This window comes from Pleurodeles waltl, chromosome 5 (genome assembly GCF_031143425.1).
Source record: "Pleurodeles waltl isolate 20211129_DDA chromosome 5, aPleWal1.hap1.20221129, whole genome shotgun sequence".
Lineage (NCBI taxonomy): Eukaryota > Metazoa > Chordata > Amphibia > Caudata > Salamandridae > Pleurodeles > Pleurodeles waltl.
This window is the reverse complement of record NC_090444.1, coordinates 1,199,596,029-1,199,614,889: the sequence shown is the minus strand read 5'-3', so window position 1 is coordinate 1,199,614,889 and position 18,861 is coordinate 1,199,596,029. Positions and strand designations below refer to the sequence as shown.

General features: G+C 43.1%; 1 protein-coding gene across 2 annotated transcripts in view; it reads right to left on the bottom strand.

Moving 5' to 3' along the window:
* Positions 1–18,861, bottom strand: part of ARMC2 (armadillo repeat containing 2) — a 450,139-nt gene that overhangs the window by 261,995 nt on the left and 169,283 nt on the right. For both annotated transcript variants that reach the window (XM_069235455.1, XM_069235454.1), the window contains exon 8: positions 7,344–7,519. In XM_069235455.1, coding sequence (XP_069091556.1) covers positions 7,344–7,519 — 176 coding nt within the window. The remainder of the gene's footprint in view (positions 1–7,343; positions 7,520–18,861) is intronic.

The following is an 18,861-nucleotide window of genomic DNA, read 5'->3' as shown; positions in this document are numbered from 1 at the left end:
CATTACAGGACAGTTGATACCAAGAGAGGTGACCCACATCAATCCCCAATTGGCATAGTAGCCCAGAAGGAGGAAGACTCATCTTAGTGGCAATGGACCCACTTAACCCAAGTACTATACCCTGACAGGACAGTCAAGGTACCCTTAAGTGCCACAGCAGGACAGGCTCTCAAGGAATCATCTGACCAGAAGTGTGGAAAGGAGATTATCTGAGAACTAATCACCCAAATCACTAATCACCAAAGATATGTTCCGAAATAAAGCCTGACAAGAACATCTAGACAGGTCTGGAGGGACGCTGCGAGGTGCACTGAAGACTTCTGCTGCCTGTAGAAAGGAAGAAGACATCAAAGAGGGAGGATGGCATCCAATAGGGGGTGATAGCGACTTGTCATTAAAGGAACTGTTCACATGGGAGGGCAGGTGGGAAAACCACAGCACGACAACTGAAGATGGGAGGATGCAAGGAGAAGAGATGAGAACTGAAAGAAGAGATGAATATGCAAGTGAGGTCTATTACACACAAGTGATAACACTCCTTGTTGAAGATAGTTTGTGTAAATGTCAAAGGCCTAAAACACCCTAGCAAAGCAACTAGCGACAAAGCGTCACTATGGATCCTTAATTCCCTAAAAGAGGCAATAGTGGCGTTCTGAGGTGACCCATCGTCTCAAAAAAGATAGGCGCAGAATGAGAGAGAAACTCTTCTCCAATTTTTCAATTTCAGTTTACAATTATAAACACACTCAGCACGAGATGGCTAGTGATGACGAAGAATAACTTAAACATTCAGCAAATTGTCGCAGGCCCTCTACAGAGAAGCAGCAGTTCCATCTCTTGCAGTAGAGACCTACTTCCAAACCTGTTTGGATCACAAGATAGAACCCGAATAGGTGTGACCTTATACAGACCAATATCACTTCTTATTAGGAACAAAAATCTGTTCATGAGTATTTTGCAGCACGGTTGGGCCACTCCTGCCAAAGATTGTAGGCCAGGACCTAAACGTCTTTGTCCCAGGCTCTCAATGCAGCAACACCAACAAGAAAACCTTGCATATCCTAGAGCACACCCAAAGTAAATGTCACAGCGTCCTATTGTTTGTGTTGAAAGTAGTAAAGGCAACAGAGTCACCTGGACATACATGGAAAGGTTAATCCATGCACTAAATTTAACTGCATTTCAAGAAGTGGTTTATGGGGACCTAACTCTCAAAAAGAGCCCACAATAGGGTCAACAGCATTACATCATCAACCACTGCTACTGTACACGGTATCCGCTAGGGATAGATTCCCTCTCTCATCACTCCTGCATGCACTCACCCTGGAGCTACTGACAGATGCAATTAGAAGTAGGAATAACATAAGGGAAATTTGGCAAGAGGTTGGTACATTTAAACTTATGTTTGGGGATGATACCAACGTATCCTTGTCAGAACCATTGATGTCCACGCCCCTTCTTTTTGAGGGCCTAGAAGCCTACCACACCATACCAGCCTTTAAACTTAACATTGCAAAATCCAAAGCACTGTTGCTTAACCCACTGCCACAACAAATCAAGGTCATACGTAAAGGAGTACCCATCTTTAAGAACTCCATGATGATAACCTTCCTAAGCATTCAAATAAGTGCCCCTAAACACAGATTACAACGCTTAACGATTTCCAATTACTCCTTATCTGGAACTGTTCATTGAACAGCACAAATCATCAGACAATACAAGTAAAGTTAAAGGTAATAAAAGAAGGAACATGTTTTAACTAGTCATTGAATACTTAGAGGTGAGTAGATGAATATTAAGAACAATGCAAAGAAAGTTCTTAATTGCAAAAGCTACCAATTCAATTAAAGCTTACTTTTATGTAATGCGCAGAAAATAAGAAAGCCATTCTTTTCTTTGATTTTATGAATAGTGTATAGTGAGAGGGGTATGAGAGTGGAGAAAATGGGACATCTGAAGGTGGGTGAGAGTAGATGCCAGGATAAAAGGATGGTGTAGGCTGAGAGACTGGATAAGGGACATAAGAAATTGATGTTGAGGATAGAGAGCAGGATGAGGAGAGTGTATATTTCAGTAATTCATATTTCACGATAGACAATGCTCTAAGGATTACTAACTATGGTAGCTCTCACCCCCTAGTGTTTCTTAACAAATCAGTTGCTTTTAACAACACTAACAACCTGGAATTCCTTGAGACTCTCTCCTCTTCCATGGTGAACACAGATACTGTCTTAAAATGGTTCACACCCCACCTTGCTGGCACATAACTTGCACAAAAGTACTCATTCAGATTCTCAACTCTTTGTGTCAAAAGTTACATTCTATGAGACTTCAAGTATATTAATGAATACAAACATCATTACCAATACACGAACATCACTCAGTTAGATCCAACAGTGTTATCAGCTATAGATATCCACAAATTTCATAATTCAAAGCCAAAAAAAAAGAATGAGTTTGTGTTCACCAATGTAAACACACTCCAAACTCCTGAGTCCATAGCGGGCTTCAATAACCAAGAAGGCTTCTCACCCTCTGAGCTAAATCTCTAGGTTTTCATTTTGGCTTTGCAATAAGGACCATGCAAAGAAAAACAGAATGTTAGAAATGGGGTTCCTGGTTGGCTAGGGTAGGTACTTCAGCCAGGCAGTAACTCCCACTGAAGTCAGGGCAAGGGAGCGACAGACCTAAGATAACCCTTGCTCACCCCCTGGGTTGCTCTCAGAGGCAATGTGTAATGCATTTGTCCAACACACACACAACCCAGTAGCGCAATAAATACACCAAAAAACTAACTTCACAACCAGTTAAATAAAAATAACACATATTGCACATAAAACATCATAGACCAGCATGAAATAAATCAGTAATGATGTATCAAACAGGCACTTGTCCGACCATCATCATGCAACTCAAATGAAATATTCGTACATTGTTCATGTCATGGAAAACATTAGAGAACACAACATCCCTATGCGTGAAATGCAGAACCTGAAATATGCCCATTACCCCAGCAAGGCAATAATGTCAAAGTGAATACGGCGTAAGCCATAAGGGCCTAGAATCCACAGGGAAAAAAATACATTGTTTACAGGAATCACCATAAAACACCTTCTACATGAAAGCCAGAGCGCGTCTGCACTTCCTTTATAAGTCATCCAGTGAGTGAAAACACACTATAGGATCGGGGGCCTCCATTAATGGTCACCAACACATCCTGCTATCTGCACAATCAATGCCACCCCCTCCCCCAGGGCAACGCAAAAGAGAGGAGGGCACACACAGCATCTGCTACAGCAAGGAGGTCACCAGGCACCCGCTACCTGGAACATGAAAGCTCCGGCACTCCTACCAGGGGGAAGGTGGCCTCGCACTGCTGCAGTGACCGGGATAAGAGCTTTCCCTCTGGCTGGAGAGCGCGTCTGTCAAGAGTGAGGCCTCAGGTGGACACCACCAGCAAAGCAATCAGGCATGCTGCTCTCGTTCCTTCCGAGCCTGCAAATGCAAAGTGATGTTGGTTTCCCTCTATCCTCTGCAGAGGTGGGGCCCCGGTAGGGGTATTTCTGACAGGCGGTGCTGCTGCTCCATGGCAGCCTGGGGGGTGCCCTAGGATGCCACTTCTCCCACCTTTCTTCACATCACGGCCTCCCTCTCGCTGAAAGAAAAAGAAACACAACAGGGGGGTGCATGTGAACACCACAAAGGTAGGGCACACTCCCCTTTCAAAGAGGGCCACAAACCAGCAAAGTAGAGGAAAGCTACGAGGTGATGGACAAAGAGCACACCAGCCTAGTTCTTCACCTCTGTCCACACTTTCAGGACATAGAGTGCTTTCCTGACACTGTCGTCAAAACTTTGCTCCAAGCTCCTCAACACTGGGTAGCCCTCCAGCACCTCATCTAACACTCTCCCAGTGCTAACAAAGTGGAAGACAGGGATTGAAAGGGGGCACACCTCCCAGCCCCTGAAAACAACTGATGAATGCCAGGCCGGGGCAAGCAGCAGGCCAGCATGACGTGGTCCTTGCAGGCAAAGTGGGCAAAGTGGTAGTCCTTCCTATGGCTCAGCTGGCCACAGGTCACAACACACAGAAAGCAATCCTGATGAGTCCTTTGTGGAGTCCAGCAGTCTTTCTGACAGAGGTTCGGTCCCATTTCCAAAAGTGCTCTACCAATCAGTGGGCTACAAACCTTCTACGTATACTCAGAAATGATCTTTGTTCAGGCGGTAACTTTAAAAGAGCCCTTTCAAGTGAAGCACAACACTTTTCAACCCAGCCCTTTCTCCAGACATCAGTAGGGGTAATCAGTCCATTGTGTGAGGTCAGGAAGCAGTCTATTCACATGTAAGGAGTGAACGACCCTCCCTCTCCCCAGCCCAGGAAGACTATCAATATGCAGGCGCCTCTTCTGTCACACCCAGCCCTTCCTGTGTAATGGCTGTCTGGACGTTAGGCATCAAGTGGAGCTGTCACTCTGACATGGATTGGAGTCTACACTAGTAAGCAGGATTTCTCACTACCATTCCAGACATACTAAATATGCCCATGCTACTCTTTATAGATCAAAAGATACCACTTAGACCAAAGGTCTTCAATCTGTGGGTCGCGACCCCCCAGGGGGGCATGGAGTCTTGGAAAGGGGGTTGCGCATTCCCCCAGCTGATCATTAAAATGCTTCAGCTGAACTTTTTATTGATAGTCTCCTGTGCTGTGAAATGAAGCTGCACAGACAGCTAAAGAATCCTTTGTGCCAGGGTGCCTGCTTCCTAAATGAAATGAAAATGCGAGTTACAAGTTGATCGGCAACTGGTAAAATATACAAATGTATACTTTGGAGCCGGTTCTGGCTTTAATTGATCGAATCACTCAAAGCATGGTGATGACAAAGATTTGTTCTTTTTGAGTGGTAGTGCAAAGAGTTAACAACTGGGTTGTGAAGTGTGTGCTTTTAATTGTATATACATAGTGCTTACTACCCCTGAGGAGGTGCTGAAGGGACAGCTGTTAATTCTTTTTATTACATATGGTCTGGTATTACTTAAATCCACATTTTGGAAACACCATTTTATCTTAAACCTTTTTTGTGCATTTTGTTGTGGCCTATCTTATACAGTGTGTAATGCAAATATAAAATAATGACTTACATATTCCTAGGGCTTTCTGTCATAGGCTGTGACCTTGTGGCAATAAGAATACACAAGTCACTACTCTCCACTGTACCAACCAAGATTTAATTCTGTGGCTGTCTGGTTACACACAGACCTCTGCAGTGCATTAACTAATAAAGGTTTCATAATGCACCACAGTGCATCTCCCAATGAGTAACCACTTTCTTTTACTTATTTTTCTTTTAAGCTGCCTGTTATTTTAAACGTAGCTACCTGACGGTGAAAGACCTACAAAAAACGTACTGAATATTTTGGGGCATATTTATGAGAGGCTTGTGCCACCAGTGCATCCCTTTTATTGACGCTCCGGTGGCACAAGCCTCTCAGGCATACCTATGAGGCAACGCACAGCAACCCTAAGGGGCTTTGCATGGCCTCGTAGATATGGTTTAAGTCAAAGCAGCGCAAGCCGTTGCGTTGCCTTACTCTGTGTCAAGGAGGCGTACCAGGGGTGTTGCTCTGGGTGTTCCCATGCAACACCCATGGATTTTTACGCTCCCCCAGATTTACAAAATCACAAACTGGAGCAGTGCCAAACCCTTACACAGGCATAATGAGGAGAAATGTTTTCCTTTCTCCTCATTTGTTCCCTCTTTCCATGTGTGTTGCATTCTACAGCACACATGGAAAGAGGAAAATACCTCTCAGGATGTTTTTGTTCAGGAAGGTGCCCCTTCCTGCACAAAAACAATCCTGCCTACATTCACGCTAGGCAGCAATTTGTGCGCCAGCGTAGGTGGAAAGGACATGAATGCACTGTTTTTCATAAATATGCTGTATTGCTGCCTTTTTATACTGGGGTAGGGCAGTGTAGCAAGAAGACTTGCGGTGCTGCCCCGCACCAATTCCTCATAAATGACACACCCTTGACCAGGCCCCACCACTCACTGACCTTTGGTTTGCTAAACACTGTTTCATATTATTTTCTCACTGTAAAAATTATTTGCAGTGGGAATTGAGGATGTTTATGATTGTTGATGACAAAGAGTACCAGCTTCTAGAATTCTTTGTGAGGACGGGGTCCTTATGCCTAAGAGGGTTTGAGAGAGGGTCCCGGCATCAAAATGTTCAAAGATCTCTGACTTAGCCTTAGACATATGTAAGGGCATTTCCAATGCAATTCTATGAGAGGAGCAGCCGTCACAGTAGTGAGAAACGAAATATGCTGTTTGTCAATATTAGAACATGTAATACATAAAGACATATGTCCTACCTTTTACATACACAGCACCCTGCCCATAGGGCTATCTAGGGATTTATTTCGACATCTATTTTCCAATTTTTTGATTTTGTGTTGAATTTTACAAATTGAAATTTTTAGGAGCACCAATAAAACTTTAAAATAATACATTTGTAAATAAACAATTTGAAGTTTTGACCTAATATCCTTTGAAAATGCCTCCTTGTTTCTCTACAGCTCAACATGTGGGCCATATCTACAATGTTTAATAATTTATTTAAACTGATGTTTTAGTAACGTTTTAGTGTAACTTCAAATCCAGCTGCCCTCTGAGTCAGGTTAGTGATCTATAAATACACACAACCAATTTTTATAAAGTCAATACACCATAAGAGGTTTGTATATAGGAGTAGAGAGTTTGGATTAGAGATGACAGCATATGGCTATGGATGATAATGTGTGTGTTAGGGGTGAGAGTGAGTAAATGGGGTTAGAAAGTGGATGGTGCGAAAGAAAAGATGGGATGTGAGAGTAGTTGGATCAAGAGAGGGTGAGAGATGTGAGAGGAAGTGCAGAGAGCAAGAGAGTTCAGAATTCATTGCTCTTTGAGGGATTCTGCATGTTACTAGGCTTCTCTCCAAGCAGTAAAGTGAAACACATACAAATTGTGCCTGTCTGATGGAAAGAAGGAGAAGGAGGGGAACTAAGTGAGTGCAGGTCTCCGGAGCCAAGGGGTTTGATGAGACAGATGTGTGGGTTACTGTGTTGACGTAAATTAAATTAGAACAATATGCAAATGTGGCAGTATGAACAAACTCATCCAGTACACATATTACCTTTCCATGAAGGTATTTGGCCTGTACATGTATATGTACATTATAAAATAGCAAGAGAAAAGAAACAAAGAATATCTGATGTAGCATTATATGACTGAGTTCATGAATCCATCCTATTCTGTTGCATTTCACACGTTTAAGAGAAATAAATAACTCACAGCCAGTATTAGGTTAGCCAGTTTCAGGCCTAGTAAGTCTGAACCAAGTTCCACTAGCTTGAACAATGTCTTCAGAATAACTGCTCTCCTCTTGCACCTTTTTCCAAGCAGATGTCCTTCCTCCAGTGCTTGATGGAGATGGAAGCACAGATGACATAGATCGTCCTGGTTGCCTTCTGACAGAGAAAGTATAAGAAATGAAGTAATACATGAACATGTAGCAAAACTATTACCCAATTAGGCACAAAGTTTAGTTCACTAGATAGCCAAGGTAAGAATAAGAAGAAGCCTGCCTATCAATATTGCTCTCAGAGCTTTGAGTCTTGTTTATTATTTACTGGTCTGTACATCTTTATACATGCAAAGCAAAATTCAGGCTAAAAGATCTTTTGTGGCTGCCATACTAGACATTACACATTAGACACTTTATGTGTCAAACAGGAACGATACCGGTCAGACACTCTAATATACATTTAATTTCCTTCAGTCCTTCCACGTATGCCCTCCTCTTTCCACTGCTCTGAAAGTCAGGGAACCACCAGTGGCTTAGCAATGCCTTTGCAAGTAGCATCAGTCTTCAAAAAGAGGAAGTATAGATTTATTATCCTTAACCCCACATCTATGTACCTTGAAGATATATATGTCTTCAAGTTACGTATCTGTGGAGCTATGTATAGAAACTTATTTCCTTTTCGATATTTAGACCTTGATATTGAGTTCGTGATAACTCATGCTATCAAGATTCCCATCTTCAGTGGGGCACACTGCAAGTAGAGTACCATATCTTTAGCTTACAATGAGTGTATTACCAGAGACCTGTAGGAAAGTGTGACCAAATATAGGAACGCTGCATGCCTCGTCATTCTTACATATCAAGATACCTTTAATTGGTGCTCATGCCCAATACTCATCTCAAAAATATTATTAACAAATGGGGTGTATAAGTGAGAATATCATATCTAATTATTTTACTTATTGCATTAATCTTCAGACTTGTCCAGATGCCAGGTGTTGTACATTAATAACACAATTTTTCAGGACTTAAATCATGCAAACAAACTAATAGTAACATGCCATTACCAAGTGCCCAATTCAGGGTATTATTTATCTGGTGTTCTGAAGAAAACTGGAAAGCTTGAAAAAATAGAATTAAAACATGTTGTTTGTCTATGAGTTTGTGATTGAAAACATTCAAACACAAGTTCAAATCCTTCTAGTAATATTAATCTGAATATTGTTTATATTGTGCATCCAGAAAAAGTCTAATTTCTGTATTTGGAGGCCCACTTGGGGGTGGGATATACAAACATTTACTGAATGGGTTTGGTATATGTGTGGAGCAGCTCTCAATTGTTAGAAATGTGAGTGTCACTCAAATGCATAACAGGTCTGACAGGGCCTAAAATTAAGAGAAAAATAAAGGTTGCACTAAAGGTAATTCCATATCCCTTTTTTCTAATAGTACAAACTCTTCAGGTTTTGGTATAATTTAATTGACTAACTTATTAGCTTTTGAAGTTTCACAGCCTTTACACATTATATTCAATTAAAGCTTTAAAGGAATAATTGGAACGGACATGTTCTACACACAGAAAAACACAACATGAACTTATCAATGCCACACAAATTATTCATAGATTTTGTCTAAAACCAAAATGCATCCCTGGATTTGTAGGAGGAGGAGACAAGTACTAAAAATGGAATTCCCTTTTGTATAAATCCCACCACGTTTTTGCATTTACAGATGGAGGTGGAATGTGTCTCCTTAATACACACCAGGAGGAAGTTCATTGATGGGCTAGTGCCATCTCTCTGTGTAATGCATATTAAAAAATTGTCAGCTTCAGAGAAAACTGTTTTGTACCTGCAGCATACCCAAAACCCCATCATCAAGTGACTGTCAGTTATTTCCAAACTTGGTAAAACACTCTTGAGAACAATGAACAGTGTGCATGTTGAATAAATACTAACTGAACAAGAGTTCACAAGCTATATCTTAAAAACGGTAGAACGATCACCAAGGTGTGTCTCATTTCTTTCTAGCCAGTAAACGCTATCAGTTCATGTAGCCTTTCGAACAGGTGTTAAGTGACGACTTTGTATGGGAGCTGAAGGTTTCAATGGCATTTAACTAGTGGGTTAGAGAGAGTGGATGGCGGTAATATTGTCCACAGACGTTCTTCTAAGTTGCTTCATGACACTGGCACGGTTCATGAAGAATGGTATGATGCAGTCACCATCGATTGCAGGATTGTTGGCCATAAAACTGGTATTTCTGTGGATTTCCTTGGTGTTGCTGATCGGACTGTCATGACTCTTCAAGGTTGAAAGGTCATTTCAGAGGGACAAGAAACTAACATTCCAGTTAAGGTCACAATTTCTACTGTGTCGTGAGTTTGCGAAACGCTCTTGAATAGCACAATAAATAGGTAATTGTATTGTCAATATTGTGAAATTGTTATGTAGAAATTTGTGCTGGTCTCTTCACGGGTTTGGTATTTGCTCCCACAGCATGGGTAACTTCTTATTTAAAAAAATCTTTATTCCAGAACGGAACTTTGCTTCTACTGAAATTGAGACAGATTTAGTTTAGACCGTTTTTAGGGCAATTAAAGGGGCTGTGAAAATGTTTTTCGGTTTAAATCGACCCCAATTCTGTTCAATTTCAACAGGAATGAGTAATACGCATAAACCAATGGAATTCGTACCGTTTTCTTCCCATGTGTTGTAGCAGGTCCTCTCTGTGTACACCTCATGCAGAATGAAATGTGCAGCCAGTCTGTCTGCCAATAAGATAACCTTTGGTACCTGACTGAGTGACTGAATATTATACACTGTGGAGTACAACTGAGATAGAAGCGCACTCGCTGCAGATATTTGTTACTTTCAGCGTGTTTCTTGTATAAAGCCGGATTCAGATTGGCATTTCCTCAAAATGAAATGGAAGCATTTGGGAAGGACACAAAATACGTCAGGGAAAAGGGTAAGAGTATTCAGAATGCCATTTAATACCTCTAAGGGAAGACCTGATTCCAGGAAAAACCTTAAGTCAGGCAGACTCTCAAAAGGAGGTATTCAAGAACGTAGAATTTTAAAGGAAGGAATCCCCAAAACAATGAGTTGGAGGTCTAGCAAGTTGCAATGTCCTAAGCAAGTGATTTGGACTCTTGTTATAGTTTGGATGTGTTTTGGCATGAATGAAAATTAGAGGAAAACAAATATCTGCCAGTGTGAAAGGATATACCCGGTAAAAGACAACGAGAAGGTAAATTGAAACAGGGTCTGGACTCACGGGGTCATCAATACATCGGGTAGGCGAGGTAGATGAATGGAATGGCATCTGTATGTGTTTGTTCAGCAAAGGGCCCTGTTAAGCATCCTGATGTCTGAAGCATGGATGAAAGAGATCTGTTTTCCCTATGAGAAGCCCATCTCCACACTCAGAGACCAACCACAGAGACTTTCATGTCTGACAGGACAGTTCATCTCCATGTTGGGGCTCGATGGAGACAATGACCTTAGTGGAGATAGAGGTGTGTATTGGATTTTGGGTCTGCCAACGATTTAAACTACAATACACATAAGGCTGCCCCAAGTCTCACTCTAAAGGTAGTACAAGGAGGAGGATGAAGCTGGGGGTGACCAGGTGCCAGCAGTCTTCCACGACTCCACTATGGAACTGCATTGATCTTACCTTATGGATTCCTGCAACTTAGAAGCAAAGTAAAGGCTGATGCCAAATGGAACCTAGTCTAGGACTGCACTACATAGCAAAAACAAATTGTGGTATCTCAAGCCACGCTTGCGCTGTCAATGCCGAGATGTTAGAGCACATACTGCAGGAATACCCAACAGTTATTACCAGACAATCCAACACCTGGGACACACTCTATGCCTCTTAAACTAAGCAAACCTTAACACAAGGGTGGCTGGATCATCCTTTCTCCTTAAATCCTTATCAAGACTTGAGAAATCCAGCTCATAACTGGGAACATCACAGCCTCACTTCCACTTATAACTCTCAGATTCCTGTTACGGAAAAAATAAACCTCCCTTGCTGGATGCCCTGCAATAACATTTTGGATGCCACTGACTAATGAGAGTAGGAAAGTACCCTCTTTCTTGGCATGCTTACCCCCATTTTCTGCTGGTTGTCAGTGTAAGTGACTGTATCTACTGGGATCCTGCTAACCAGGACCCCAGTAGTTTTGCTCTCTCCTCTAAATTGTACTGTTTTCTTCCAACAATTGGCATACTGGTCTCCTCATATAAGTCCCTAGCATATAGTACCTAGGGACCCAGGGCATTGGGGTTCCAGGGGATCCCTATGGGCTGCAGCAGTTATTCTGCCACCCACAGGGAGCCCATGCAAAGGGTTCCGCAGGCCTGCCATTGCAGCATACGTGAAATGGGTGCATACACCCGTTTTCACTACAGGTCAATGCACCAGGTCACTGTGTCACCCCTATGGTAGGCCCTCCCAGCCCAGAGGGCAGGGTGCAGATACCTGTGTGTGACGGCACCCCTGCACTAACAGAGGTGCCCCCACAAACCACATATCCATTTTCCTGGACTTTGTGAGTGCAGGGACGCCATTTTATGCATGTACTGAACATAGGTGACTACCTATGTCTGGTTACATAATGGTAACTCCAAACCTGGGCATGTTTGGTATCAAACATGTCAGAATCATACCCCAATACTGTTGCAAGTATTGGAAGTATGATTCTATGCACTCTGGGGCTCCTTAGAGGGCCCCAGGATTGCTACCACCAGTCTTACAGGGTTTTTCAGGCAGCCCAGCTGCTGCCACCCCTCAGTCAGGTTTCTGCCCTCCTGCTGCTTGATCTGATCAAGCCCAGGAAAAAAAACCAAAGGATTTCCTTTGAGAGAGAGAGAGGTAACACCCTATCTCTTTGGAAATAGGTGTGACTGGTTTGGGAGGGGTAGCCTCCCCAAGCCACTGGTTTGCTTTGAAGGTCACATTTAGTGCCCTCCATGCATAAACCAGTCAAAACCGGTTCAGGGACCTCCAGTCCCTGCTCTGGTGAAAAACTGGACAATGAAAATGGGAGTGACCCCTCCCCTGTCCATCACCACCCAAGGGGTGGTGCCAAGAGTTCCTCCAGAGGGTCCCTAGGTTCTCCCATCTTGTTTCCAAGGTTGGCAGGGAAATCTGGGAGCATCTGAATGGTCAGGCCAGGCAGGTGACATCAGAGCCCTCTCCTGATAGGTGCTTACCTGGTTAGGTGACCAATCCCCCTTTCAGGGCTATTTAGGGTCTCTCTCTTGGGTGGGTCCTCAGATTCTGCTTGTAAGATTCCAGAACGACTCCTCTGCAACCTCAGCTTTGACTTCTGGTCTCCAGAACTGTGACTGGATCCTCCAGGACCCGACAAGCTGCCTCCAAGAAGAAAGGACTCTTCTGCAACATTGTAGGGCTTCTGCCAGCTTTGCAACATTTCCCTCGCCGTGCATCCTCAGAAGACTGCAACTCTTCAGTCTGCACAAGAAGAAGGAACCTCCCTTGGAGTGAAGGAGTCACTCCCCTGCAGCTGCAGGCACCTACAGCAAACGACGACCAGCTGCATGGATCTCCCCTCATCTTGAGCTGCGTGGATTCTGCATCACTTGTAGTGGTCCGGAGTAGTCTTTTTGGTCATCTCTGCCAGCTGTTCAACTTTGGTGGAGGTAAGCCCTTGCCTTCCCATGCAAGACAGTACCCCGCACACGGCGTCTCTTGCAGCTGCCAAGGCTTGTTTGAATCTCATCCAAGGGATCTTCAGGGGACGTACAGCTCCAGCCCCCAGCACTCATTCATGCAAAGCCCAACCTCCTGCGTGGTTCTCCGGTGGCGTGGGATCCTCTTTTGTATTACTGCTTGGGCCTCTTCTGCGACTCATGTGTCCCCCATCCTGTGTTGCTTCTGCTCCTGTGGACCCTCTGCAACACTGAGGGTCCCCTATGACTCCCCTTCCTGGGTTGAGTCCTCCTGGGCCTTGCTGGTCCCCGGCAGCACCACATTTCCACTAACTGTGAATTTGCCTTTGCCAAGGCTTGTTGGTGGAATCCCAACATCCGTCTGCAATCTTCTTTCCAGCGTAGGACATCTTCGGATTCCACCAGGAACTCTTCTCCAGCTCCAGAGCTGACCTGTTCTTCATCACCGTCGACCAACTCTTGCAACTACAGATGGGTGGGTAGCAGCTCCTACTCCTCCTGGACTTCACTGTGACTCCTTTCTTCAGGAATTCACCGCTGGTTTTCTTACAGTCTTGTCTGGGTGTCTTCTTTTTTTTCTTTTCCTCCTTTTAGGTGATTTGGGGAAAATCCACTGATTTACTCCTGCATTCTTGGTCGCTGGGGAGTACTGTGTTACTTATCTCTGTGGTTTTCTAGTGTTCCCAGCTCCCCTCTACACATTTCACTTACCTAGGTGAGGGCACCTTATTTGCAGTCCATTTTTTTAGTATATGGTTTGTGCTCCCCCTAGGGTCACTATTGGTTGTTACAATTTGCACTGTTTTCTAACCTTTTCTATGCCTATTTCTGATTACTAGTGTATATATTTAGTGTATTGCTTACCTCCTAATGGTGGGTTACCCTTCTAGTAGTTTGTGGTGATTCGTTCCAAGCATAAAGTACCTTTATTTTTGTACAGCAGGGTGTTTTATTTCATGTGTGTAAGTGCTGTGTGACTACAGTAGTATTGCATGAGCTTTGCATGTCTGCTAGATAAGCCTTGGCTGCCCATCAACAGCCACCTCTAGAGAGCATGGCTTCTAGACACTGACTACACTTCACTAAGAGGGGGTACCTGGTATAAGATGTAAGTACCATAGGTACCCACCAGACACCAGGCCAGCTTCCTACAATGAGTCTCTCCAACAAACAAGTCTTTTATAACCTGCCAAAGTGCCAATTGTCCCGGAGTCCTGTGAAGGTTTGCTATCAACAATTCCATACTGACTACTTTGTTAGTTCCCGTTGAGAGCTGTGAAAATATATGTGGGTTCATTGATTTCCAGTGCAAAGGCTTTTCCATCTGCTCATGGACTATTAGGGGTCTGACAAATAAAATGTATGAATCAAACTATTAGAATTCTGGGGGTTGAATCAAGTGGTAATGTTGTTAGAAACATGGTCAAAGACACCCATCTAAATTGCCAACCCAGGGGTCAAGCTGAGGACAAAAAGCCACCCAAGAAGTGGGATTGCAACAGTGCAAGCAATATGTACCGGTTTACCACTATGAGACACAGAAATCCTGATTGTACAAATGGATGACTTGCTAGCAGGAAGTCAGACATCGCTGATCCTAATTAACAACTGTGCGCATTTGGACCCAAAAAGCAAACGCATGCCGGTGGAGAAGCTGACCTAAGCCATTATTGAACACACAGTTCAAATCAACATCCTACTCTCAGGGGACTTCAACTTAAATTTGATGTACACATTTGAAGCAGATGAGTAACAACTAATGCAGGACTTAATATGGAACATTCCAAAACCAGTGGCTAGCAAAGCGACGGGATAAAAATGGTGAGCAATTCATAACAGAACTTGAACAGCTATGACGGAGGGCCCTAAATGGACGGTTCCCAAGAGACAGCCCTCCCTGTCCTGACATACCATTCAACCAAATCAAAATCCATAATGTATTATATGAGTGATTTTGTCACTCTTCCTATACTTAAAATCTTTCAAAATAGTAAGAAGGCAAGAATGTTTACACTTGCCACAAAACAATGAATTGTGTGTTGCGCCACCCCACCACTTCAGTAGGGTCTATAAAATCTAAAGTGGACAGACATCACCAGCACAGCCCTGGAAAAAGTTAATAGAGACCCTTATATCAACATTTACAAACAAAAACAAAGAACTCCATCAGCTTCATAAGACAAGACCATGGCCTTGTATATGGACTCAAAAAGCAATCAAAATCCTGTATATTGGAAAACTTGAGTTTGGAGAATCCTATGGAAATCCCTAGCAAATCATAAGTTGATAGATAATTATCAGACCCAATTGCTGGATGCAAATAAATCCTCTGGGAAGGATAAAAAGAAAGAGGGAAAGGGAAGAATAACTTTAGGCAAGCAAAGACCAGTCCCAATGAACTTTTGGTACAAAGTCAACCCTATAGACAAGGACCTCACAGTGTAAATATTTCAAATATCCCAGAACCTACTAGGGTATCATTTTGGAAGCACACTTCAGCTTTCCCAAAAGTACAGTGATACCAATAAAAAAGGACAAAAGATGAGACTCCTCAGGGATGGAGCGTACTATGATTTACACCAACAGATGCAACATGCACCAGACACCACCTCGCAAAAACTAGATTCAGGCAATACAAAAGCCACATCATTTACAATGACTCAAATCACGAACGTCATAATCAGAAGGATAAAGCAATGGGACAACCAGCCCAAATAGGATCCCACAAGCCATTTATGAGACAGGCCCTACCTTTAGGGATATGAAATTAGAACTTGTAACTGGTGATGTCCTACACTGAGATATACTCTCAAAAGGCCTGGAAGGGGTCCATAATAAGTACAATTTACAAAGAAGGGGACAGATGAGCACCAGAGAGAAACAGATTGGTAGTGCTCCTAGACAAAGAGGCCAAATAGTGGGCCTCTTTATTGCTAAAAGATCTAACATCCTGGGCAAATGACAACAATATACATCAAGCAGGATTCCACCACGGTACAGGCACCTCAATAAACATCATGGCACTATCAATAATTATCAATTTACAACTAAAAGTGGGCAAAACTGAAACATGGAGTAATGGGTAATACCATAACCCTTTCTTACAACCATCCAAATGCTGCATACGAATACTTGGGTGAGAATTAAGATTGGTTACAGAAGTCATGTTTTCCAAAAGATTGACACTGAATCAGGACTGAAACAGTTCTGGATATGTCCTGGTGCCCCAACTCTTGAACCTATTTCAAGCAGATCTACCTTCGTAACTGGGTCAAGTTAATTCTCAACCTCGAGACCTGCTGGTTGTCGGCTTTCTAAGCTGCTGTATGCAAGCAAGGTCATCCTGGCAAGTCAAACCAAAATTGGTCTGCAAAGGCAATAGACAATTTAGCTGAGTATTCCACAAAAAATGGAATGGAAATTAACCTAACAAATACCAAGGTAATGGTGATTACTCACAAAATAAACAATTCCAAACACTGACTCCTTAAAGGAACTCATATAGGCATTGTAAGTAAGTACAAGTATCTTGGGATAACCATTGATACAAGAGGCTCTTTTCTTTTGCAGAAATGCTAGCCAAGAGCAAAAGGTCGGTCTTTGTTCGTAGCATTCCAAATAAAATAAACAAAATTAACGGGACCTATGATTTCCCTATTTCCTAAAGCAATATGTGCAAAACCGCTACCAACTCTGACTTATAGTAGCAAAGCTCTGCGAGTACAAGATACATCAATGTCAGACACTAACTTACAACACATAAAATAATCTTTTCTCATTACCAAGTAATGCATTTTCTGCTCAAATAGCCAGGAGTTTGGAATAACCAAGAAGACTGTAGCTAGGTGGGGCACTTTTGTAAAATGCTCCTATAAATTGCGAGCAACAACACAAAAGTCATTAAACAAGATCCTGTGGACTGAAATAGAAACTGGATCAGAATCATCACAATCAAGGAAGTAATCTGGAAAGCTCCCTTGTCTCACTCCAGATTTGACCTTCGTTGGATACACGTGCCTCTTAATAGGGCACCGAACATAATCATCAAAAAGCACTCACTGACAGAGGAGAAGTCTGCTCTGTCCATACATAGGCATGTGTAGAGGCTAATAAACAACTTTGAGATGCTATCTGGAGGCAGGACATCATTTCTATCTAAAAAAGAGGTTGACCACTCTCCTACTTGAAAACAAGAAGTACAACCTACAAGTTCTGCAGGACTGACCAGGAGGATTTGATCTATCTAGTCTGCATTTGTCATTCCCTTATGAAGAATCAAGATACCTTTTGCCACTGCAGGGGTGCAGTCATTGCTTGTTGTGTCCCCTTTTTGTGAACTGCTGGTTCACACAATTCCTGGCCAGTGCAAAGAAACTGTTACATGACTGTTTGGCCTTGTATCCTTAGGGTGGTCTTACCTCAGACTTTTTTGTCTTTTCCCTCCTGTTTTTGCTGTATCTTTTTGTTGGCACTTTAAAACTGCTTATCTCTGCTGAAGTGCATGCATTTCTCCCATTAAAACATGGTAACATTGGTGTATCCATAACTCACATATTTGATTTCCTTATCAGTACGTTGTAAATTGGTATACCATATACCCAGGGGCTGTAAATTAAATGATACTAGTGGGCCTGCAGCACTGATTGTGCTACCCACTTCAGTAGCTCTGAAAACATGTCTCAGGCCTGCCACAGCAGGACCTGTCTGTGCAATTTTACTGCCACTTCAACCTGACATTTAAAACCACTTGCCGAGCCTTAAACTGCCCTTTTTATTACATATGTCACCACTAAGGTAGGCCCGAGGAACCCCGTGAGACAGTGTGCCATTAAAGTAAAAGGTAGGACATGTACTTTTAAGTTTGACATGTCCTGGTACTGAAAAACTTCCAAAGTTGTTTTTCACTACAGTGAGGCGTAGTCCTCTCATTGGCCAGCATTTGGAATTAGTTTATATACTTTTAAGCTGTGATTACAGATCTGAAAGGAGTAGCTCTATCATGTTTCATATCATTGGAATGGTAATGATAAATCCTCTTTATGGTGAAGTCAGATTAAATATTACTATATTAGAAATGGCACTTTTAGAAAGTGGGCATTTCTCTGTTCTCACTGCTTTGTGTGCCTGACAGCCTGTCTCCAATACACATCTGAACTAGGCTGGGTCACACCTACATTTGTGCATTCCTTCAAGACAGCCACAACACAGGACATTCAACTACAACTGCATTCATCTGTATACTGATGGGTCTCCCTGGGGAGGAAGGAGCGAAGGGGTTCATACTTACAGTTCAAAGGGTAGGGGCCTGACCCCACACAAAGGTCTGATTACGTCCTACTGATAGCCTGGAGCTAGGGCTGGGATGAAAGGGAGACCTGTGCACTTAACAAGGAGCTGCTCTGAAGTCACCCCCACTTCAAAGGCACATTAGGGTGTAAGTACTGGGGCTCTGACCCTCCCAAATTAGTACATTTCTGGACTTGGGAAGAACTCTGATGGAGTAAAGGCGGCTGTGCTGTGAGGATTGCCACTTTACTTGGACTGACTGTTCCAAAGAACTACTTCTCTGTTTTGCTGGCTGCCCTGTTGTCTGCTGATCTCTGCCCTGCTGAGGACAAGGACAGAAGCCATCCAGAACCCAGAATGACCCCAAGGGCTTGCTGGCTTGCCCCCTGTTCTTCTGCAGTCTCAGGGACCTCAAGGGCTGCCTGCAACTCTCCTGGTGCTGCTGGGCTCTGCCATCTGTGAGTCCTATCCTTGCTTGAAGTGGCCCCTCAAGTTCTGGGCATCAGAAGTG